Source organism: Phalangium opilio, unplaced genomic scaffold, assembly GCF_054372755.1.
Source record: "Phalangium opilio isolate 3A_F unplaced genomic scaffold, DU_Popi_V2 ptg000017l_1, whole genome shotgun sequence".
NCBI lineage: Eukaryota > Metazoa > Arthropoda > Arachnida > Opiliones > Phalangiidae > Phalangium > Phalangium opilio.
In genome coordinates, this window is record NW_028324151.1 from 6,315,661 (window position 1) to 6,339,788 (window position 24,128).

General features: G+C 37.4%; 3 protein-coding genes across 8 annotated transcripts; 2 read left to right on the forward strand and 1 right to left on the reverse strand.

Annotated features, from left to right (window-relative positions):
• The first annotated feature begins 630 nt into the window (after window positions 1–630).
• Window positions 631–2,239, forward strand: LOC149702745 (uncharacterized). The gene is made up of 7 exons (XM_089866655.1): window positions 631–1,103; window positions 1,171–1,211; window positions 1,280–1,357; window positions 1,450–1,506; window positions 1,915–1,932; window positions 2,014–2,037; window positions 2,114–2,239. Exons 1-7 carry the CDS (start codon window positions 971–973, stop codon window positions 2,159–2,161), a joined length of 399 nt encoding a protein of 132 aa, XP_089722781.1. The 5' UTR covers window positions 631–970; the 3' UTR covers window positions 2,162–2,239.
• Window positions 2,181–14,548, reverse strand: LOC149702746 (protein ABHD15-like). 2 transcript variants are annotated; one of them, XM_089866653.1, is made up of 4 exons: window positions 14,210–14,548; window positions 3,944–4,574; window positions 3,479–3,821; window positions 2,181–3,180 (listed from the first exon to the last, which is right to left on the reverse strand). In XM_089866653.1, exons 2-4 carry the CDS (start codon window positions 4,491–4,493, stop codon window positions 2,676–2,678), a joined length of 1,398 nt encoding a protein of 465 aa, XP_089722779.1. In that variant the 5' UTR covers window positions 4,494–4,574; window positions 14,210–14,548; the 3' UTR covers window positions 2,181–2,675. The 2 variants fall into 2 exon arrangements, with proteins under 2 accessions (XP_089722779.1, XP_089722780.1); XM_089866654.1 differs by lacking the exon at window positions 14,210–14,548 and adding an exon at window positions 8,622–9,166.
• On the forward strand, window positions 4,083–24,124 carry LOC149702747 (chymotrypsinogen A-like). 5 transcript variants are annotated; one of them, XM_089866648.1, is made up of 13 exons: window positions 16,500–17,659; window positions 17,732–17,839; window positions 17,923–18,017; window positions 18,095–18,199; window positions 18,521–20,021; window positions 20,107–20,297; window positions 20,860–21,091; window positions 21,175–21,291; window positions 21,364–21,537; window positions 21,606–21,654; window positions 21,731–21,860; window positions 21,923–22,201; window positions 22,274–24,124. In XM_089866648.1, exons 5-13 carry the CDS (start codon window positions 19,985–19,987, stop codon window positions 22,466–22,468), a joined length of 1,404 nt encoding a protein of 467 aa, XP_089722774.1. In that variant the 5' UTR covers window positions 16,500–17,659; window positions 17,732–17,839; window positions 17,923–18,017; window positions 18,095–18,199; window positions 18,521–19,984; the 3' UTR covers window positions 22,469–24,124. The 5 variants fall into 5 exon arrangements, with proteins under 5 accessions (XP_089722778.1, XP_089722774.1, XP_089722775.1 ...); XM_089866649.1 differs by having other exon boundaries at window positions 16,500–17,406; window positions 17,470–17,659; window positions 17,732–20,021; XM_089866650.1 differs by having other exon boundaries at window positions 16,500–17,162; window positions 17,250–17,659; window positions 17,732–20,021.
• The last annotated feature ends 4 nt before the right edge of the window (window positions 24,125–24,128 follow it).

The following is a 24,128-nucleotide window of genomic DNA, read 5'->3' on the forward strand; positions in this document are numbered from 1 at the left end:
ATTATAAACCTTGCGTGATTGAGTCTAACTTTGATTATGTACCGAATAACGAACATTTCCACGGAAATGACATACCTTGCTATTTCACTGCTTTTACTATTATCACAAGTAGAATAATGTTAGATTATTCACCTTGTGCTATTATACTTGGCAAATAATTCAAAAGATTAAATTTCTCCATCAGGATATAGAATTCCACGCTTAAAGGCCGACTTCCAACGAAAAGTGTATTTGTAGCGAACTGGGAAAACCGAGCATCGAGACTAATAGCGTTTTCCTTTGGGTCCTCGCGGAGCGCTCCCATGGAGGAATAAAACTAGGAGATCCTATTCTTCAAAAACAGTCTTTAACGAAGCTGGAAACTACTTCTACCATTTTTATTGCTTCTTGGGAGCGCTCCGCGAGGACCCAAAGGAAAACGCTATTACAATGGAGCGACCCTGCCGATTTTCGAGTCCCCGCTGGGGGGCAAAGGTTGGAAGGGTTCTAGCTAAATGAAAGCCGTGTTATGTAGTTCTAGCAAACCGAAGATGAACTGCATAATACCTTTTAGATTTTTTAACACCCGAATTTTGGCTTTCCCCTGAAGGAAATTCTCTATAGTGTATCTTCTGTTCTCTAGAACCACATCGCACGGCTTTCAGTTAGCTTAGTAGAAACCTTCCAACTTTTGCCCCAGCAGGGATTCGAAAATCGGTGCACGGTCACACCATTCCATTGCTAGTCTCGATGCTCGGTTTTCAGTTCGCTAGAACCCTTTTTGCTGGAAATCGGCCTTTAAACGGTATATATAATAGCTAGATTTACACAGCTGAGATGAATATTCAACTATGCAAACACTGAATCATATTTGTGTCAAAAACCAGAACAAATACGAAATTAATAAATAACCTTATTTCGAATATATAAGGTCCGAATTTCATAAAACGTTAGTCCAAATTCGTTCCAGAACCAGTTTAGATAACATATCATGAATCGGTATTTCTTGTCAGTCGCCATTCTGCTGGCTGTTTATGGAGTAGTTACAACTACGGGACCGAAAGACAGTGAAGGCATTCCTAATGGACCCTTAGATAGGGAACTGACACACTCGCTCGTCTGTGGTGAGGAAGGATGATTTTAATATCACTTAGTCTTAGTTTATCCTTTATTTATTTAACATATCTTCAGGAGAAACGGAAAAACTCGCTTGTTTGCAAACAATGTCGAATGTAAGTATTTCGTTTTCTTAGTGTCTGAACTTCTAAGTGATTGTTCTTATTATTTCGTTGCTTCGTAGTTTGCCGATATGAAGGCGGCGTTGGAAAAGGTCGAAATCTCAGAATGTTTTAAGCAAATCATGTGTCCCACACCAGGTGTATGATAGTTCAATTAACGTTTCCCCAATTTTATTCTTCTCTAAGTTTGGTTATCTTTCATTATTAATTTTTTTTTATATAATTTCGATAGGAGATGAATTCATTTCGTGAGACTCGTAGAAAAATTCATGAAAATTTGAAAAATGTGGTAAGATTCGACATCTTTAAATACACAGTGTTCCAGAAAGGGTGATAGAACCGAAGTATTTCATTGGGTTCTTTGAGCGATTTTTTGAGTCAAAAATGTTCCATGATATTTTGCCCTAAGGGTCACCGTTAATAAGTTACGATTATCGTGTTTAACGGATGACCCCTTAAATTTAATTAAGAAATTGAAAGACAATGATTTCTAATTTAATTATGGGGTCGTCCCTAAAACACTCTAATCGTATTTACTTGTAAACGGTGTGTAGTACTTTAGGGTAAATGTCATATAGCATTATCGACTTCGGTCCTACCACGGTTTTTTTTAGCACCTTGTATAAATGTACTGCGATTTAGCTTTTAATTCTAACACTCTTAATTGTAACCTTTTACTTAATTAAAATATGGATAGAAAGAGGATCAGAGCGATGTAAGTTTCTCTATTGGTAGTCAACATCTAAAAGACATTGAATTTTACTAATACTTTTTTTTTCATTTTCATTTCTTTCAGGAAGCTGCGATGAAAACAATTGGCGTAAGTATTTTAATAAAGATTAAGAATGTCTTTAGGTAACTTTGAACAAATTCTTTTGTTTTTTGGCGAATAACAGGAGTGTTTGAGTAAAACAGGTGACAACAAAAAGGCTGAAAAAAAATGAGGAATCATCTTGAATAAAATTTCTTGAAAATAAAAAGGAGTTTTTAATGATGTATCTACAAAGGTTTTTAAGTTTTCTACAAAAAATGTTAAAATAAATAGAGAAATAATCTTAGTGTGAGCATAAGTTTATAAGATATGTTCCATAAGTATGATACTTCCTACACTTCGTAATGTAAAGACTCACTGAGAGCCAGTTCGAAAACGACAAGCGAGTATTGACTACACGCGGTTTTGCAGTCCATCTAGGTCCTATTTAGTCTGCAGTACTAAGTCTTTGAGATTGCCTCACCAAGCGTCGCTTTACCCTGAATCTATGACCTACGTCACTTCATGACAAGCTCCAGTTTTTAACCAGTGACAAACTTATGTATGGAACATATCTTATGAACTTATGGTGTGAGCAAGAATCCGTGGAAGCTATCGGTACAGTTTAAAGGGACCTTCGAAATGGTAACTATGGGAAATTGGGAATGTACCACTACCCTTTTATTCGCTATTGCCAGTCCCTTAATTTAAATCAGTTCCGATAAGCAAATACGTTTCCGTTGACAACGGGCTTCTAACGCCGCGAATTCCATCGTAGCTTGTAAGAAATTGAGAGCCAATAGGTCAGCCCACGATGACACTTTCCATGGCCAAGAATGGTTTTTGGTGTCATCCAATTGGTCGTGTAAGAATGCCCCGTGTCCTCCGTGTTCCGTCACACAGAGTAATAGATTGGGGTACATTTTAAAAACTTCGTATGGGATAGAGTTCGGGGTCAGGAAAGGGTCATCCCGGCTACTGACGCACAATAAAGGGGTTGAGATATCGTCCACGTCCCTCAAGGGCGCGTTGCGTTCCCAGAAAGATTGTTGGAAGTTATTGGGAGTGTTCTTGTCGTTAGATGGTTGTAATGGAGATAGAATGGACTTGGAGTGAAGAATTCGTTCCGCTTCATCTACGCGATTTTCTTTGAACACGCGTCGTATGTCCGCCGTTTTGCGCAGAACGTGGACGTGTGTGCTTATGAGTTTCCTGTAATGTGAAAAAATAACAAACAAATTATAGATAATATCTTTAAAACATATGGCGAAGCGGGAATCTTATATATATTTATTTCATCATTGGCGTCATCATGGCCCACTAGAGAACCCGCCCAATTCTAGAAGTATCATCCTTACACAGTGGGGACATGGTGATAAAGATTCCATGTGTTTTTCTATATTTTCCTGATAGCATACATTGACGTTTAACACACTTTAATTAGTTCTTAACTTATTGGGCCAGTTAATGTTACGTAAGTTTTGCTTTTGTTGACTGTGATTGAACTCACCTGTATGCTAATGAAGAGATGAATGAATATGGCTGCCTAATACCTTCTCTGCCCATAAGTTCCGGATCATACAAGGGTGACACTGCCACCCCGGCGGAAACGAATGAACTGGACCCAAACTCCCCCAGGTATGCCATCAGCAAGTCGGCTCCAACGCCGTACCCTAACGTTGCCAGTTTGGCAACTGGGGAGCTAGTCTTGATGTATTGTATGGTTTGTCTTAAATCGGACGGGTCACCGTATGGTTGAAGCTTAGGAGTGGTCAAGGGACATCCGCCATGTCCTCGACGATGAAAAATTACTGGTCGAAAGCCCCTGTTCAAGGCTTCGCTACAGATGGTACCTACAAAAGAAAAAGCCAAGCAAGACTGGTCAATATCGTTTAACCAAGAGTGAAACCATGATGCTATAGTGTAATGCATTTTGGAAACGACGCCGATTAGAAACACTGACCAGAATTCTAACCTAAAGACACTGATGTCCCATTGAAGTCTGGTAGTATCAAAAGCACAGTTTTATTCTTTTTGTCGCTCCAAACGCAGTTGTTGAGATTACAGAAGCTGGTCGCTGGTATAGCCCAATCTAGAGCCACGAGACCCCGGTCTTTGAGTTGGAAAAACTGCCGGTTAAATCGAACTCGATTCGATTTGGGATCAGAGATAAGTTTCTTAGTCAAGTATTGAACGTCCGGGTGAAGACACCAACGTGGAGTACGGTAATTTTCAGTTAATCTGGGAATTTTTCGTAACAGGAAACGCGAAAAATCTGATTCTTTATAATACAACGTCGGTTTGTTCGATTCGCATCGTACTAGGTTATTGGTTATAGAATTTATCAGAGCTTTAACAATAGCCACTCCGATGGCGCAAATGCTGGCGTAGAAAATGGGTCCGAATACGAATAGTTCCAATACGCGAGAAGGATCCAATAGGGAACTGTAATCCGCCGAGTTTAAGTAAGGTATTGGCTTTCCATAATCTTTTCCTGTCGCCGCCATATTGATCCTGTGTAGCATTCCCGAATGGTTTCTAGAAGATTACAGGTGTTTTGAAGTTAGACACGTGATGGGTCTTCATTGTGTCACATCTCGCGTATTCTGCAACAAAGGTTTATAACACGGAATGAAAATATAGGAAAATATGTCCTTCTTTGTTTAGGCTTAGCCAAGGAAAAGAGTATTAGAGAAAGACATTTTCAATAAGCTGGATAGGAATATATTAAACCTTTGTTCTTGTGTCTCAAAACATTCATTATTCAACATTGTTTGTCTTAAATTACTCAAGGTCTGGTGACTTAACTTTACCATTTTTAGATGCTTACTTCATATTTTTCATAATAAGTTGTTTACTTCCATTTGTTTACAGATTAGGAGAATTCATACCATTTACACAGCGAGGCCAGGCTTCAGGTGTTACACAAGGACTCTGACTCACTGGGTGGGTCTAAAGCCAGGCTTCCTTGTGTAAATGGTATGAATCCTCATAGTCTGTAAACTATGTATAGACCTGTCTTCTATTGCGTCTTTTAACCTATTTTAAGTTGACAAACGTACCAGCGAAATATAAAGTGTTTACATAACGAGGATAAAACCATTAATGGGGTTATTTCTAGGTCCTTTGACACGTTCAACCAAACCCCTTTGAAAAGGTTTGTTGGAGTTTAAAAATAAATCAGGCTATACATTCCGGTTCAAGTTCAGTTTGCACCAAGTGCATTTATAAAATCCTTCTTTGGCAGCATTGCAAAGTACGCATGAATAAGGGTATAAAATTTAAAACACCTGCACATAGAAATCAATTTCAACGTGTTATTGGCTTATCATTCTTTACCCATCCCATTAAATATCCCACCTGGAGCGAAAACATACTATTAATGGTCTCGTAACTTCGTAAGCAAGAGGTTCCCATGGGACAGGGGGAGGGGTGAAATAGCTTTTCAATTTTTCCTATATAACCTGGGAACACGTACTCGCAGATAAAGCAAACCTCAAGTCACCTGTCACCATTTATATATTGAAGGTGACCCTTCCGTCAACCAACTATCAGGTTCAATGTATCCCCTTCACCATAAGCTTATAAGATGTGTTTCATAAGTATGACACGACCTATGCTACTGAGAGACTTACAGCTCGAGCTAGTTCGAGAACGACAAGCGAGAATTGACTTCACTCGGTTCCTATATAGTCTGTACTAAGCCTTTGACAGTGCCTGAACAGGCGTCGCTTTACCTCTAATCTATGACCTACGTCACTTCGCGACAAGCTCTCAGTAACCAGTGACAAACTTATGGAACATGAACTTATGTCTTCACTAATTGAAAATGAAATACTTCAAGTCTTCAGGAGAAATCTAAACCACTCAAATGTTGAAACTCGAAAAAATAAAAAAATAAAACATTTTTGGCAAGGTATACAACAAACAAAAACAACTTTAGAAAATTTTTCAAAGTTGTTTTCCACGAATTTTTCAGGGATTCACGCGTCTATGACGTCGTTGCAAATCGATTGAACAAACATATTTTAAGGTGAAAGGTGGTATGTACCGTGGTGGTATTACGTATTACGATGAACTTATTCGATTCATTCCATGAGATTTCATGGTATCGTCTTACAAGGCGTTTCTGCCATAAATTAAGGGGGCTGTTCTTTGAGCGATTTTACATTTTGCCGTCCGTGCCACAGTTTTCATGTTAAGATTGTCAAGAGTATTTTACGAATGACCCCTTAAATTTAATTAAGAAACTGATTAAGACAAAGATTGCTAATTTAATTAAGGGGTCATCCCTAAAACACTCAAATCATATCTCGAAAACAGTGACCTGGACGGCATAATGTCATAGAACATAGATTGTGTGCAGACATGTGTTGTCAGTCATTTGTGACGCGTGTAATTTAACCCATATCTACAACAGACTGAAAAGCTTATAGCTGTTAGATTCACTGATCTTTCAGTTCCAAACATGAAGGAGATGCTCTAATATGGCACTGCTCGTTAAATGCCCATAGAGCGTAATAAAGTCAAAGGCAGAGTGGTGCCATTACTCTATAACAAATTACTAGCAACCCTGAAGCGCGGTTAAACTTAAGAAACGATGAAGGAAATTTCTCTAGCCCCTCTTTAGTGAACCTGATGTTTCTTGGTAAAAGCTCATTTTGATAAATTAATTAAAAATGGTGGGAATAAATTGACAGTTTAATCATTCAAAGCCTCAACCCTAATATTGCCATGATTTTGGAGCCAAATTAGGTTCTTAAGATACGCGGCTGTCGCTCGCTACATAGTTTCCTATTTAATCTCTAGTCTTTTTCACCCCCACCAACAAAAATCGATCCAGCAGCCCTTCTATAGGAATTTTCGGGCCCTTTCATCGATAAAGAAGGAATTTTTATTAAACCCAAAACATGTACGGTATACAAAACGCTTTTATTAGTTTCGGTTAGGAAACATTCTTGCGGAGTGAAGTTGAGCCCGCTCTTTACACGTATTGTACTTGAAATATTTCGATTATGCAATAAAATCATGGCAGTTTAACATTATCACAGTTTTCGGAATCAAAATGTTTAACGGTCACGAGGATAGCTTGTGGAATTGTAACTAGGATTGCAATTTTAATTTTGCTTAAAAGGAAACTCCGGGCTTGATTTTTGTCTTTTTTAAACAAAAGACCGTATAAAATAATGAATATTTCAATTGGAACCATGTTTCTATCTTCAATATTAAAGAAAATACAAGCAATTAAGTTTCCGTAATGGCGTGTAATGGACACTACGCGTTAGGTTAAGAGGCTTCTCCGCGAAGCACAGGGAAGTACCCTATTGGTTGCCTAGTACCACCTGACGGATTCGTCCAATAGAAGTAATCCCCAGTTCTTCGCGGGAAAGCCTAACGCTTAGTGTCCATTATGCGCCATTACGGAAACTTAATTAGTTGTATCTTCTTTAAAATTGTAGAAAGAAACATGGTTCATTTAGGCCTAATCATCATAACAACATTTTCTACTCAAAATGGCCCAATGAAATAGCCTCAATAATTTCTAACAGACCTTTCAAAAAACACCCTGTTCTCTCCCAAAATCTTTTATTTTGAAGTATAGGATAGGTGAGGCAAGAAGTACCATCTTATTTCATAACTTTTTTTTACAAATGACGAACTCTATCACTAATTATTAATGGATTTTAACAAAAAAATATTAGTCGGAATCCGAATCATTCTCAAGGTTTTCTCTTAATTATACTTCCCTTCCAATAATAAAAAAATACCGTCATAAAAAAGTATTTTTCTCGATTTTTAGGATGAAATATTTTTAATGGAATTGCGTTTAAAATCGTTAATTCGCAAAGAGATGGGGATGAAGTATTTTAGAGGGATTGGACACGATGTCCTTGAAATGTTGTAAGTGTCGTTTACTCAAGATTGCTTAACTGTAAAAGGGGTTGGACCGCAGTCTCCTCTCTCCTCGATATGTTATTATGAAACATTGATAGGACCAAGAAGTAATATCTAGGTTATTAGGGAGAAGGTATAAATTCGCCATATTTCCAGCTTTATCTCCAGTCCAAACGTAGGTCCTGAGTTAATCCCCGCCTCTAAATTACAACCAGCATCTCATTGGTTCTTGAAAACTCACGTCAGCGCGACGCGAATGACGAAAATTACGTATTTTCCGACTGAGGAGAGGCGAAATAGCCCGGCCTCCTTTTACGTCCCCTCTTGTACTTTGAAAGGGGGACTGGGACTATGGCGCGCGAACACTTAGGCATCTTATACCTTCTCCCTAATAAAGTAAGTTGTTAAGACAATATGGTGGTCAAACATCAGACCCTCCCTTTTCTTAACTCGGTTTTGGCGACTATATTGGAAGTCGTCATCTCAGGGCATACAATTTAGACTACTAATACTGACGTCACGTTCCCGTAGTTCCTCCCCTCTCCCTGTACCAATCTATATTGACAAATATCCAACCTCTTCTTAAAAACAGAATAAACTACAAAATAGTACGTAAACATTTTACAATAGGTGTTCCTCCCCAAGGCTCGTAAAATTAACTGCCCATAAAAGCGTAGCGTGTCCACGCAACCTCTATTTTAACACCGTTAATTTTAACACTGACATATTTAATAAAAATATGTATATAATCAATTTACCTTGACCCCGCACGTGATGGGTTTCGTAAAAATTGTTTTTGTCCATCAAATGTTGGTTACGGATGTAGAAAAAGTTTAAGGAAAACGTCACAAACTTTGATTTCACCCTGAACGTAACATTATTTCCTCAATTCAACGATTATATTTACTTCGAAGTCTCTTTGGCTTTTCACTTGACTAATTTTTTATCTTTAGTTTTCCTTATCAATTTTGTAACTTGACATATTAATAAAACACCCGCTATTTGAAGAGATGGGAGGCTTGTCCTTTGTTAGACAAGAGATTGCAGTTCGTCCCAATACCAGAGTACTTTTCAATACCTTTAAAAGTCCATTATTATGCCTTATAAGTACTGCCAGGGATAGATTTAATTTTAGAAGTGGGAATGGAGAACGGTTAGTATTTACTTCAGTCCGACTCATAGCCCAGTATAGAGCCCCTCCCTCCAACACGTAACGAAAAGTTTAAATTATCTTATTGGCTCACTTAAACTACGTTTCGATGACGTTGCTGACGGGGACGGCGAAAAATATACAATTCCTTTTTACCTCTGTCGCTATGACACGCCTCTTCTTTCATACCACCCCTCCGTCCCGGGGAAGGGGGTCCGGGACTTTGACGCGCGACCAGATTACTCTGTTCTCCATTCCTACTTCTAAAATTAAATCTATCCCTGGTATTGCATTCCTATCAATTATGTTTATATTATTGAAGAAAAAGAATTGCAGGGTTGCAACGGGATATGGAAATCTTGAAAGTTACGTAATTTAAAATTTGGGAAGCTTTAGTGTTAATCGTAGTTTAAACAATAAAACACTGTTTTCTTGTTACTTCAAGTTTGCCAAACCCTGCGTTGAAAGTTAGAATAATAAATATGTTTTAAGGATAACCCGAACATTTTGTAGCAGCAATCTAGACTGTTCGTCGATAAAAGTGCCCACCCATGAGTATTATCCAATCTCAAGAATAAGGCTCAGCATTTCCACTAACTTTTATTATTATAATTGCTATCATAAATTCATAAGATATGTTCCATAAGTTTGTCACTGGTTACAAACTGGAGCGTAGGTCATAGATTCGAGGTAAAACGACGCCTGGTGAGTCGCTGTCTAAGGCTTAGTAAAGACTAGATAGGAAGATGGACAGTGCATAACCGAGTGTAGGTCTGTAGGACCTCAATTCTCGCTTATCTTTCTCGAACTAGCTCGAGCTGTAAGTCTCTAGCGTAACTTCTAACTTGTGACTCGGTGATAGACCTCTGGTTTCCATCGTAACTGCAGTCTTCAGTGAAACAGACTTGTCTGGCAAAAACCGATATACTGGTATGGGTGATTTATATCGGAGTCGAAATTCATAAATCAAATCGTATACGTCATCAAAGGCCTCGGGGGAAATTTTGGATTGCAAGGCAGCTAGGCCTAGTAGCATTGGCCCTAAGAAGCAAGCTGTTAGGCATTTTTCTCCCTTAAGGGTCCTTAAAGGGTCTGCTGGAAATTGAATGCAGCGAAATACGTGACCGGAATTCCCTATATAACAATGATAAATTGGACGAACAGTGTATCTATCTGCCAATTGCCCCTGGTTATTAATGTCCCTTCAAGTCTCATCACGAACAAGAAATTATCAGTATTTATTTCATGGACTTTTATTATAGAGAGGACCAGCGAAGTTTAGTCATTTTTTCCACAGTACAACTCGACAAAAGAGGGGCGGTAACCTCATAAGTCCCTTATAGGGTTTCTAAGATCCATGATTATTTACACTTATCATTTTATCTGATATAATTTCAACAAGGAGAATATTCAAATTAGGTCATTTGCGGACTTGAACTGTTATGATATGAAGATAACAGATTTTAATCAACTAGTTGATTTAATCAAAGCAGATCATGTAGGGGATTGAGTCTTGTCTCATTCATGAAGGGATTAAGTTAAGAGTGTGTTTGTTAAAGTCAATAAGCCCTGATAGGTTAAACCTTGGGTTAGATCTGTATGACGTTACAGCCTTGCACGAGATAATAAAGGCTAATAGACATCCAGTGTTTAAATAGGTGCCGTCCAATATTGTAAGTTTAAATTTCTCAAATACTTGTACGTTTTAATGCTAATTTTGATGCGAAAAAATTTAAAAATACGCCTTATTTTTCTCGTGATATATTTGAATATCTTACTTCTAATGCATTGCACGTTTTCCTACGAGGTTTTTGGTCAGTTGCATCAAACTCTCTTATTATGTATCCTCATTTTTGGGATACATAACAGAAGCAAGAAGTGATATCTAGTTTATTAGGGAGAAGGTATAAGATGCCTAAGTATTCACGTGCGCCATAGTCCCAGTCCCCCTTTCAAAATAAAAGGGGGGACGTAAAATGAGGCCGGGCTATTTCGCCTCCCTTCAGTCGGAAAATACGAAATTTTCGTCATTCGCATCGCGCTGACGTGAGTTTTCAAGAACTAATAAGATGTTGGTTGTAATTTAGAGGCGGGGATTAACTCCGGACCAACGTTTGGACAGGAGATAAAGCTGGAAATGTGGCAAATTTATACCTTCTCCCTAATAAACTAGACATCACTTCTTGACAGAACTCATATAAGACCTAAGAACGTATCTTGGGTTTCAATGAACTCTTTGTTTTTCACTGGATCGTTATATGATCGCCATTATGACGGGGATAATAGTGGGTGAAAACCCTGAGATTATGACACACTTCAACGCAATTTATCTTTGAACGTTCTTAGATAGCTTACATCGTTTCTTGGTGACGTTCTACCAGTTATATTGGTTTAACCCTTGGTTTAGAAATATTTTTACGACCAAATTAGTTACAGTTAAGGCCTAAACATCAATCTTTCGAATTGCCCCAAATTAGTCCGGCATCCTGTCCTCTGAAAGGGGTGAAACTCGATTCTATATACGCCCACTTCTTCTACTTAAATGTCACACCGGGTTCTATTACTCCTAGCTGTCAAAATATTTTAGTCTTGCAAAGTTAGGTCAAAGTATTTATTCAAATTCCCGGTAGACTGAACTTTCTCTTTCATTATTGCTTGTACGTTGAAAGCGATTGAATGGTAATGTAGGCCGAAGAAGGTGGTGGTGGTTTCTTTAATCACCTTAGCCCGTTTTCTATCCTTCATTAATCGACTTTGAATGAATATATTTCAACAAAAACTTCGTCGAGTTTCAAACTCGGGGGCCATCATTAGCGCGTTCGTTGCTTTGCGGCGAGCAACAGTGGAAAGAAAAGATTTTGGTGGGAAAATGGGGCCATGTATTCTAGTTTCGGATTCAGTTTCATTATAATATGAATTTATAAATATGTACCCATGAATAAACTAGGCTGATCTTCGGATGGGTATTGGATAACCATTTTTCATATTTTACCCTACCTAAAACCCATAATATATCTTCAAGTTCAGAACTTCGATCAAATAGAGTAAATGCGATTATTTCAATTAAAAAGTACACGACCTATGACCTTTAGTAACTCGCTTATATAATTCATCATACTCGACAAAAATGAAGTATTTAGAACCAATATATAAGTCGGCTTATACGCGCATGATTTCTGTCTGTCTTTTGACTTAACATTACGTAACACATAACATTAAATTTTTAGAATGGTTTTTGTGCGCCACAATTTTCCATAAATCAGAACATGCTGTTTTGTCACAACATAAAACATGATTAGTTCTTGCAATGTACATGATTTCATTTGAAATGGTAACGCACGAAAAATTCTGTCAAAAATGCCCTTATTCGTTTTTCAATTTAAATCAATTCATAATAAAAGCATAAAATTTTGGTTGCCATCTAGAACTTCTTAATTAAGTAGTCTCGTTTGTGCCTGGAACAATATTTAATCTCTTATTACCCTTATTAGCCACGATTTCAAAGGCGGGAATTCTTTTACTTCAGGCTGTTTTGGCGCAAATTTTCGCTAGGGGGGATTGTGTGTTAGATTTGGGAGGGAATTATTTTACCATCTCATTAGTATTTTGGAAAGCGACGTTCAATTATAACAACGTATTTGATTTAGGCCCGGGTTCCCAATTTTGTACGTATTAGAGGAATACGTGTTATTAATGCGGGAACCACCCATCCATCGATGACCATGACGCGCGTGAATTTTAAAATATACAGTAATAACAGATCAGGAATACATACTGATAATTGGAATCATTGTGCGCCCATATCTCCAACGTTAATTTCCATGCGCGTGTTGTGGGCCGGGCTTGAGAACTTACTATCCGTCACACCTGCTAATTCTGATGTCTTTCATTGGTTGGTAGCAACGCGAGGTCAGGCGCGTGCGCAGCGAAGTAAAATTCGTCATACGTTATGATTAGTCTAGAGCTCTTCTCAAAAAATCCGCCTAGATACGTTAAGAAAATTGCTACACAATCATTCCAATTTGTTGTATGTATTCCTGGTAATACGTATTCATTTGATTATTTACATAATTATGCTAATAATATTTGTAGTTGTAAGTTATTACGACATATATTATTGTGTGTTTTGAAGTTTTGAAAACATTTTATACGAGGGGTCTAACACTCGCTGAAATCAGAAAACCGATCACGTCTGCAAGCGCCCCGAAATGAAACCATTATGGTGTTGCCTCTACGCGTAGTTTTCATTGTGAACTCATAAACATACAGAATCTATGTTTTTAAGGTTTGGAACATAGGTGAAAAGCCTGACGCTTGTAAGGCATAAGATAGATTCGATTTAATCAAGTTGACAACACAATGCCTGATAAAGGTTTGGACTTAAAAACATATGCACTTTTTTAAAGGCCGAGGTACATAGCCATGAAAAGAAGTTCTATATGAATTGATTATAAACACTAGATAGTGTGAAAACAAGTGTTGCCAGTTAGTTAGGCTAAAACTACGTATGCAAACGTCATACCCTTCTATATCTTAGCTCAGTGTCATGCCCTATTGGGCGCATACAGTATCCCCTCTAACAAGAGCGTACCCAGAGGGAAGGATACACAGTCTACCTCCACAGTCTGTTGCTAGTTTGAAGCTGGCTTTTGAGTTCGCCTAGAGCCTTTTCGTTGGATCTCGGCCTTTAAACGAGTTTGTTTGTTTTCCAGTTTATGTACGTGCTTTAATGTGTGTGAATTAAAGTTTGTTTTCAAACGAACTCTGAGTGAAGCTGGTAATATGGGGATTTTACTATTACGCGGATAACTGAAAGAATAATGTTAAGGTTTTCTTCAAATTGTACCGTTAAGGAATTGTTGAACTATGCTCGCGTGTGTTTATAAATATTTTTTAATTCAAATATCAAATAGTGGAACATTTTATATCGATGTACACCCTTTGGTTTCAATGGCAATTATTGGAGTTAAATCAAGTTAAACAAGATTAAAATAGTGTCAAATTATGTCATCCGGAGAACTCGATTAGATCAACAAATACCATTTTGAGTAAGACTGAAAATATGTTATTTCCATCTCTTTAAAACGATTGTAACATAACATAACATCAAAGTTTATAACTATATATCATTTATGATGATAAATTTGCATAATTTATTCAAGCAAGTAATTACAAAATTGAGTTTTATAAACTTACCTTAACATTTTGAATGATTTAACGAGTATAATTAATCAACTAACGTTCATAGATTTGATACTATACTATTATCCAATCATATATTTTAATTACGGTAATTAAATTTAACAAATTGTTATTGGCGATCTTTCAACCATGCTGTTAATGGGGAAAAAGAGCCGCTGGTCGACACGCGGGACGTCTTTCGGGGGACCGCTTCCAACACCAAATCGAATCTACGAATGAAGCCTACGAAATACTCTCCGTCACTAGAGAGATAAAACTTGTAACACACTTTCTAGTTCGGTAGCTAGCGCTCCGAGCTACAATATACGACCATACTAATACCAGCAGAGAGTACTTTTTAGCCATATCGTAGTATACGATAGGCTCTTAGTTTGACCCGAGCCGTCCGTCCGTAGTAGTAGTAGTAGTAGTAGTAGTAGTGGCCGGGGTTGTCGCTTCGTTATCGTCAGATTTTAGCTTAAAAGGAACTTTATATTACCACAACCCACCCATAGGGGTTACTGGGCTCGGTTAGAGATTTAATTATAATTAAAATTTTTTCAGGTCAGACCCGGGAATCGAACCCGAGTCGCTGGCGTAGTAGACAAACGTTCTAACCACTAAACCATAGAGACTTGATAGAAACTCCGAGTTTTTTATTATTTATTTTTATCTCTAAAATGTCGGGGTGATATGGGGTGGGGTACCTCTTAATCTGTGGGGTCGGAAACTTTTGAATTTTTATCTGTGGGGTCGGATACTTATGAATTTGTATGTTTGGGGTTTTTATATTTATTTTCTTTTTATGTATGTGCTAATTAAATAGATAACGATTTTTCTACCGCGCTCCTCATGTGTTTCGTTCTCGTTCGGTAGCTATCGTCATCTATGTTATGTTTGACTGGAACGTTTAGGCGGTTAATTCAAATGTGGGTTTAGATAGAGCTAACATAGTGTTAAATGAGCGTTATGCGTTTGATCATTTTAGCATTGCTAAAGGTAATTCGAGGGGATAATCACTAAAATGCGTAATCACTATAACTAAACTTTCTCTTTCAAAAGTTTCTGGGCATAAGTCCTTGTTAGAAATTTATAAGATGCGATAAGTGTGCATCGGCATAAGTCTATGTTGTAAACTCATCGAGGGGATTATCACTAAAAACTATCTGTTCTTCGATTCGCCGGAATATTAGAATTACAGCATAAGTAAATTTATACGGTTATAATTTAATCACTGTTTAGAGTGGGGAATCGAGGGGCTATTCACTCTGATTTTATGCATGGTAAATCATTTAAGCATTGTAAAAGATAGCGCTATTCACTCATTAGGGTAAGGTATAGAGGGGTTATCCACTCATTAGGGTAGGGTATAGAGGGGCTATTCACTCGTACGATATGGCTACTATTACGAGCCCTTGGGCCGTCTTGTTTGTCGTTGGGTTACTTTAAGGACCTCTGCCTTGCTGTATTGAGAAAGATTTCCTTGAAAATTTTCTCCTCTTACGCAATAATAGTACAGTTAAAATCTTAAGGCAGCCTAAGTTAAGTCTTACATATGATGTTGTTATTGGTATGATAAGGGAGAAAATATTTTTAGAGGGTATAGGATGAATGGATGGTGCCTATAGAGTAATGGCACTCCTTGTTAAATACCCACAGAGCGTAATAAAGTTAAAGGCTTGGAGATGCCATTACTCTAGAAAGTGGATATGTATGCTTTAAAAAGGGTTCCTTGAAAGTATTCCCTTTCATTTCGCGAACCCGTAACACCCCCCAACCAATTAAATTCAATTTAATCAGTATAGGGTTGATTAAATCTTTAATTCCAATTAAAATACAGGGTGTTTTGTTAAATCTACCATGAATTAAAGGGTGGGCTCTTCTTAGGGTCAAAATGAGTAGAAAGTGTCAAAGAACATGGTGATTGGCCCCTTAAAAACGGGGATAGATGGTCACACATGTTGAGTTGAGTAACTAGCACACTTCAATCCATTTTATAGTACACTTCTGCTACTCAGTTTACAGTGCTCAGAAAAGTTAAATCATATTTTGGACGGGGGGGACTGTCCAATGACCCCTAGTGCCCTACCCCTTGATTTCTAAAAGGTAACACCGTCCCATCTACTTTTCACTAAAATGTATCAAAACATGGGCGTAACTCCTGCCTACTTAATAATTACACTAAAGTTTTTATCGTCTTAATGATGAATCTTATTACTATTTCATCACGTGATCGATATTTAGTTGGGTTTTGACTAACATCTTCCCAATACTATATTCAAAAGACACTCAAAGCAGCTTACGAGACACCGCCCTAATCCCTATACAGCTGTTTAGTGCCATGTTCCTAAGCTATATAATGTGTAGTAAATCATTTAGTATATTTTGGTTATAGAATCACGGTTCGTTATGGCATAAAATCGTTACTAAGGTTTCGAGTTATGAGTTTCTGTTTATGAGTTTAGCCTTAATAAGGTTCTAAGGTTCTTAGTAGTCTTAACTAAGCTTTGAAGAGCCGCTTTAGCTTATGACCGCTTAAGGAAAGAGGAATCAGATTAGAAACAAGGCGAAACTTTGATCTTAATTATGTTACGTAGGTTTAGTGAATTTGTTTTAAGTGAATAACTCCAAGCGTATCAAGCAACCGGTTAAAATAGATTATTGGGAATAAATAAGATAGAGAACTTTGTTGTAAGGTTTAAATTGCTGAATTAACAGTTTTCAGGCTATAGGAGGATCCGTACCATTTGCACAAGGAGGCCAGACTCCCTGGTGGAGTCAAAAGCCAGACCTCCTTGTGTAAATGTTATGAATCCTCATAGTCTGAAAACTATGTATAGAAAACCTACGCTGAGTACGCTCTTTCACCAGTGAGGTTTCACAGCTATTGAACCCCTAGCGATCTTATCTTTAGAGAGATTTATTGGTGGTTCTAAGCTTAGAGGGACTGTTAATAGGGCATCCTCGGGTGGGTAAAAGTTATATGAAATACGTCACAGTCTGCTACAACTACGAAGTTTCACGTGACGTCATGCCCTCCTATCTCTTACCTTAGTTTTGGCGGCGACCATATTGGAAGTCGTTAGCTCATCACATGCAATTTAGAGTACCAATATTGACGTCCAGTTCCCGTAGCTCCTCCCTTCTCAGTACCATGCACTCTATGCAGACAAATAGACTTTCATCCACTTTCTATTTGCTTTTGATTATAGGTACCGTTCCCAAGCACTATAGCAAAGTCTTTGAAATCGGTTCTAAATTAACTTTACAAGTAGAATTCGTTTTGTGTACAATTGAAACGTGAGCCTGCGTATGATGGGTTAGAAAGTTCGATGCTAAGAGGTTTAAAACCCCTTTTCAATGGATTCAATTGAAACAATGTGTAAAATCTTCTCAGTACATATTGCATTTGTCACAAAGAAAAAAGTATCGGGATTTAGTGGACCGGCCATATAGGCTTTCAAAGTGAAATACTTTTATTAGTTTGCTAAAAGCTTTTCTTTTATTTGTCTTCCAAAGCTTTTATTTCTTTGGAAGGATACTCTCTCAGCGGCTTGCAGCGACCAAATTCCCCTTGAAGAACAAAAACTACATTTTTTGAACGTGCGTTCGTTTTATATACGTCCAAACCGCTCAAACACTACAGTATGTATATACATACCAGGAAGTAAAAAAAAAAGAAAAACTTCGTAGTAAACAACAAGATTTAAGAAACATGTTGTTTATAGATTTGGTTGTGGCAAACTGACGTGAGTTCACTGTTATTTTCTTAGCTTTTGTTGTTGGACTTTGTTGGGAAATAAATCCTACATAATCCTTTACGGTAACACTTGCCCCCACTAAAATATATACAGGGTGTTTTTTGATAAGTTCGCCATAAATTAATGAATGTGTTCATAGGTTCAAAACGAGTGGAATGAAAGTGTCATAGAACATGGGATCTACAACATTTAGATTCAAACATTGATTGTCCACTAAAACAAGGAACTAGTCACTCATGTGGATGTAAGACATATCAACCTTCAATAGTCTTCGATATAAGAAAGATATGTTCCATAAGTTTGTCACTGCTTACTGAGAGCTTGTCATGAAGTGACGTAGGTGAAACGTCATAAATTCTCGTACAACGACGTATGTCAAAGGCTTAGTACAGACTAAATAGGAATATGGACTGCAAAACCGAGTGTAGTCAATTCTCGCGTCGTTCTCGAACTAGCTCTCAGTAAGTCTCTAGCATTACGAAATATTGGTAGTGTCATACTTATGGAACATATCGTATAAACTTATGTTCCATGCACATGTGTGACAGCTTTTTCCTTGTTTTAGGGGTCAATGTTACGGAGCCCATAACAATGTTCTCCAACACTTTCTACTCTGTTGATGGTAGACCAGTGCCGTCGAGAGAGAGAGCGCCCGGGCCACTTGTAGGACTGTCTGGAAGGGGGCCCGAGATTTCGTCATTTTCCCCGGGGCCCCCAAACTCTCTATAGACGGCCCTGGACTTATCAAAAACACCCTGTATTAAAAACCGAATGTATATACTTCATTTCGGAAAAAAGATAAAAAATATTGCAGACGGTTTGATTCCCTTGTTGCTTTATCTCTGAGGAGTAATAGGTGCAGAGATAAAACAGCGAAGCCATGAGGTTTTATCATAGGCATTCGTTCATATTAACCCCGAGTATAGAGTATAACTAGGACGGGTTAATCATTAATCACGACTTCTTGGAAATCAGAAATACGGAGCGCAAGGTAAATCGATAGATATTTATAATTCATCAATCTCCTTGATGACTGAACCTAATTCATGGAACCAACCGCTTATGCCTTTGAAGGTTAAGGTATAAATTGGGAATAAGGTTTTGGGAAAAAAGGGGGGCATAAAATACTTACCTCGGTCTTTTTATACGACACAATCCGGCTTTACTATTTGCGCCTCATCTTTATAATTAAATTTGGGGAAACTTTGCCTAGCTTTGGTTACCAGGCAACAACCTAAACTGTTCCAGCACTAACCCTGAATAATATGCAGGGTGTTTCTGATAAGTCTGCCATAAATTAATTGGGATGTTCTTTGGGAAATCGATTTTGAGTCGATTATGTTCTATTACATTTTGCCGTCCGAGATACTGTTTTCGAGTTAAGATTGGTCAAAGTATTTTACGGATGACCCCTTAAATTTAATTAAGAAACTGATTCAAGACAATGATTTCTAATTTAATTAAGGGGTCATCCCTAAAACACTCTATGGCAGACTCATCAGAAACACCGTGTGTAGTGGGGTAATTTATATCTCCAAGAATATCGATTCATCTATTTTAGCAGATATAACTCGCCTGTCTAGGTTATGAAGGTATTTATAGATTATGAGATGTACAGTCGCCCAAATTGCTTCGCCTAAAATCAATTCCGAAATATGCCAAGCGTATTTATTAATAAATTGACGAAAATTAGGTTTCAAAGGGTTTCGATATGCAAATTTATTTAGGGAAATTAATTTTACACAGTAAATAAGCCGTCACAGCTAATTAAGTTGGAAAAAGCCAGGCAATGATAGCGACAAATGACATACTGTAGATGATTTACGGATTTCCCTGTTATCTCAACACTTTATTTCAATTATTTTTTTAATCTTATTAAACCCAATTATCTCCTTAATCTTGATTTAAATCGAATTATATCTTGACATGTGCTAAAATTCACACTAACTCGTAATCAGTATGATATTACTTGGAAATATTGGTTTTAAACCGATTTCAAAACCACTTCCAAAAGTTATTTTCATCAAAAATGGAACGTTTTCTACTCTATTCTTTTTTAATATCAAGTAATACCTACACACTACATTCTTCGGAATTTCGTTTTACTTCTTTGCTAATTTTGAAATGTAATTGTTACATTCTTTCATGAAGGAATTTTCGCATCTCCCATATCGGAGTTCGAATGCGTAGCGACTCAAATTCTGAACGAAACCAGCGGAATTCTTCGAAGTTCCTCACTTCGTCTCCTGGACGATAATGGAGCGGAAGTTACCGGAACGGAGATCGGACGTTACCCGAGCAACGCTTTTTGCATTTGGGACACCGACTTCCCTCCAGGCAAAGTAATATAAGAGTAGTATAATATAATCGAGTTTCAGAGTTTCATCTTCTAAAAAAGTACTTCCCTTTTTATTAAATAAGTGAATTTATGCTTCAAAAAATTCCGTGAAAGTTTTCTGGTTTTATGAAAAGATTTTTCGGGCCTCGAGGTCAGATATGTCTTACATTTTAGAATAGTCAGCGGAAATTTGCATAATAAATTATTTAAAGAGTGGGTAAACTGATTTGAAGATGATAAAAGATAGCACCAAAAGTGTATAGATATAAAAACAACTGCTACTTTACGAGCCTATTCACAGCTGTGAAGTTAATCATACGCATGCAGAGGGGGGGTCAACACTATTACACGGCGCGAGCCAGTTTCAACGAAATGTACTTTATGTTTTTATATCTATATGCTTTTGATAGCACAAAGGAAGTTAAAAGTTTCGCCAAGTCACCCATCCTTTGTAAAGTGTTATTATTTGAAACTTTCATACTGAAAGTTTCATCTGTTAAGTTAACCATAAAAGGAAATGAACTGATATTGAATTTTCACATTTGACACTCACTAAATCATTCTAGTTCGTTACATTCAAATTCCTGCGTTTGGAAATGGAGCTAAGTAACAACTGTGACAAAGATCGCCTCGAAATTTACGACATTGAATATGCCTACGAACGGTTTTGCGGATTCGGTGACCCCTTACCTAATCCGTTGACCTTAAGTACCGATAAAAAAATATGGGTAAACTTAATATCAGACGATTTGTTAGAGTACGAAGGGTTTGATCTACAATACACCGTAACCGATAAAGGTTCGTAGTCTCGTCTAAACTCGAAATTGCAACTTTGACCCTGCACTGAGAAACTTGCGTGGTGGGTTTGCGGTTCATTTTAGATTCTTGCTCGGAAGAAGAAGGTTACTTCCGGTGCCAGAACCGTCTTTGCGTTACTTCCGATCGGAAATGCGATAAAATAGACGATTGCGGAGATGGATCTGATGAAGCAAATTGTAGTACGTCTGATTCTTCATTTGTTTGAACTCTATCAAACGCCTCTACTCTACATTTACCCCTTTCTTTTGTAGGTCAGGAAGTTACTTCCATATTACCGGAAAAGTGCGGCCTAACGCCGATCGTGCCTGAGCTGGGGAATGAAAGAGACCGAATCGTTGGTGGTAAAATTGCTATTAGAGGTAGCTGGCCATGGCAAGTTAGCTTGCAAAATTCCTTTAGTTATCCTAGCGGCCACTATTGCGGAGGTAATTATCAACTCAATACCGGAAGCTACCGGTAAATGAAAAATAACTTGTCACTAACGTTTTTAAAGGTTCACTTATCAATAATCAATGGATTTTGACCGCCGCACATTGCGTCGAGTAAGTTATAGGCTAGAACATTTTTAAGCGTGAAAAAATAGTTTTTCAATAACGTAGAATTGAAAAAACCTTCTAGAGAAGCGGCTTTGAGTCAGTTAAAGGTCATATTGGGTAGCTATAATCGTTACGTCAAGGACGAGGGCGAGGTTGAACGTTTTGCGGAATTAAAGTGTTCTCATAAAGACTTTGACCGTCTCAATCTAAAGGTTGTAGTATTTAATATGACCTCCATTTAATGGATATTGTTGTAAACATGCTGTACTTTCAGAACGATATCGGATTAATCAAGTTAAACGCTCCAGTAACGTTTAGCCAAACCATTCAACCCATATGCCTTCCATCAGTCGCTGAAGACCTGGTTCCGGGTACGACCTGCCACGTTACTGGATGGGGACGTACGTTCGGATCTGGAGGGCATCTGTATCTGAAGCAAGTTGAAGTTCCTATTTTAAATCGTACCACTTGCGAGTCATTACCAACTCCAATACCCGTTTTCGATAAAACCATCTGCTTAGGGGCCACTCAAGGTTATTCGTCACCATGCTTTGTAAGAATGTTTTACGGAAAACATGTATTTTGTCTAAACCTAGACTCTAGTAAATCAATTCTGCTATTATAGGGTGATAGTGGTGGCCCTGCTGTCAGTAAAGTTGGTGATAATTGGAAGTTATTTGGCCTTGTCTCTTGGGGACCCGAAACATGTGGAATTAGCGAACATCCTTACGTCATGACCAAAGTTGAGTCATATCTCACATGGATACAGAACCAAATCCAAGCTCATAATGAAGGAAAAGAGTTGGAATGTTTGGATTAACCTTTGAAATCTGAAACCTATTAGTTATGCTAATGGGTTCTTTCTAAGAATAGCCAATGGTTAGATTAGAAACAGGTTAGGTTAAATTATATTTGTTATGTTAAGGTTAGGTTAAGTTTCTTTATTTCTTGTTTGAATTTCATTATTTCGAGCAATTCTTGGTAATTGCCTTTCGTATGTTGGATATGAATGGTTTTGAACTGTTTTGTGACCTTGATTGCAAAGGTTTACGGTCAAATGTCATTAAAACGTTGTTTCTAAGATACCCAACTATTCACAAAGATGTGCCCAGTGAAAACATTTTTTGTAATTGAAAGTGTTATTTAAATTCACTTAAAATTAAATAATTTAAAGAGTTCTACAAGTTATGCAGCCCTTTCATAACCATACCCTCCCTGGCCATGGTTGGAAATAAGACAGGTTTACAAGTCCAAAACTAGTTTATTAATTGCTCGGATCAGTTTATTTATTTCAAAACTTTGGGTCACTGTTCCCAAGGACCACTTAATTAATTATCGTTTTTGGAAAAAATAGACGGTGGGACCAGTTTATTAATTCGGGGTTCCTTATAAGAATTTTTCTAGCTCACACATTTTCTACCAATTCTACTCCTATGTAGTTAGTACTCCTTGGCTACAACTTCATAGCGAGCTGCTCGCGCTATAGAAGCCCGTTCAAAGAATTCGATTTACATGCTTAAGCTGAACTTTGAAGATTATTCAAAGGAACCCAAAATTAACATTAAGTTCAATGGGAGGAGGTAGCTTTTTTGGCCAGATCCTTTGTCCTATACGTACGAATAACCTGAAACTTTAATGAGACGTGTGTTTTGGCGTGTTTTATTATACTAAACAGGGTCCAAGCTTCTAGAGTGGATAGTTTTTCTTATAAAAATTATTTTCCAAAGTCAAAATGATGGCCATGGCTTCAGTGCTAAGACTGAATATATCTTCGGATGATCGGATTTTAATGAGAGGTGTGTTACAATCTATTCTATTATACTAAAAAGGATTCAAGGTTTTAGAATGAATAAATTTTTAATAAAAATTAGTTTCTAATGTCAAAATTGTAAATTCAGTATTTAATCCACAATATCGTTGGATTAAATGGTCCAAATGTCCTGAAATTTGAATGAGAGGTGTGCTACAATATATTCTATTCTATTAAAAAGATTCAAGCATTTAGAGTCGATAGATTTTTTTTTAATAAAAGTTAATTTCCAATGTCAAAATTGTAAATTCAGTATTCAATCCACAATATCTTTGGATCTAATGGTCCAAATGTAATGAAACTAATGAGAGATGTGTTACAATATGCCCTCCCACAATCTTTAATCCATCTTAAACACTTATCTAGTAGAGTTTTTGGTGTAGGGAAAGAGTAAAAAACCGTTACCTTTATCTAAGAACCATAATTTACTATTAATAAAAAATAAAATAACGATAAAAAAACGGACCCCCAGCCACGGGACGGAGGGGTATGAAAGAAGAGGCGGGTCAGAGCGACAGAGGTAAAAAGGAATTACGTATTTTTCGCCTTCCCCGTCAGCAACGTCATCAAAACGTACTTTAAGTGAGCCTATAAGATAATTTAAACTTTTATTTACGTGTTGGAGGGAATGGCTCTATACTAGGCTATGAGTTGGACTGAAGCATGAAGT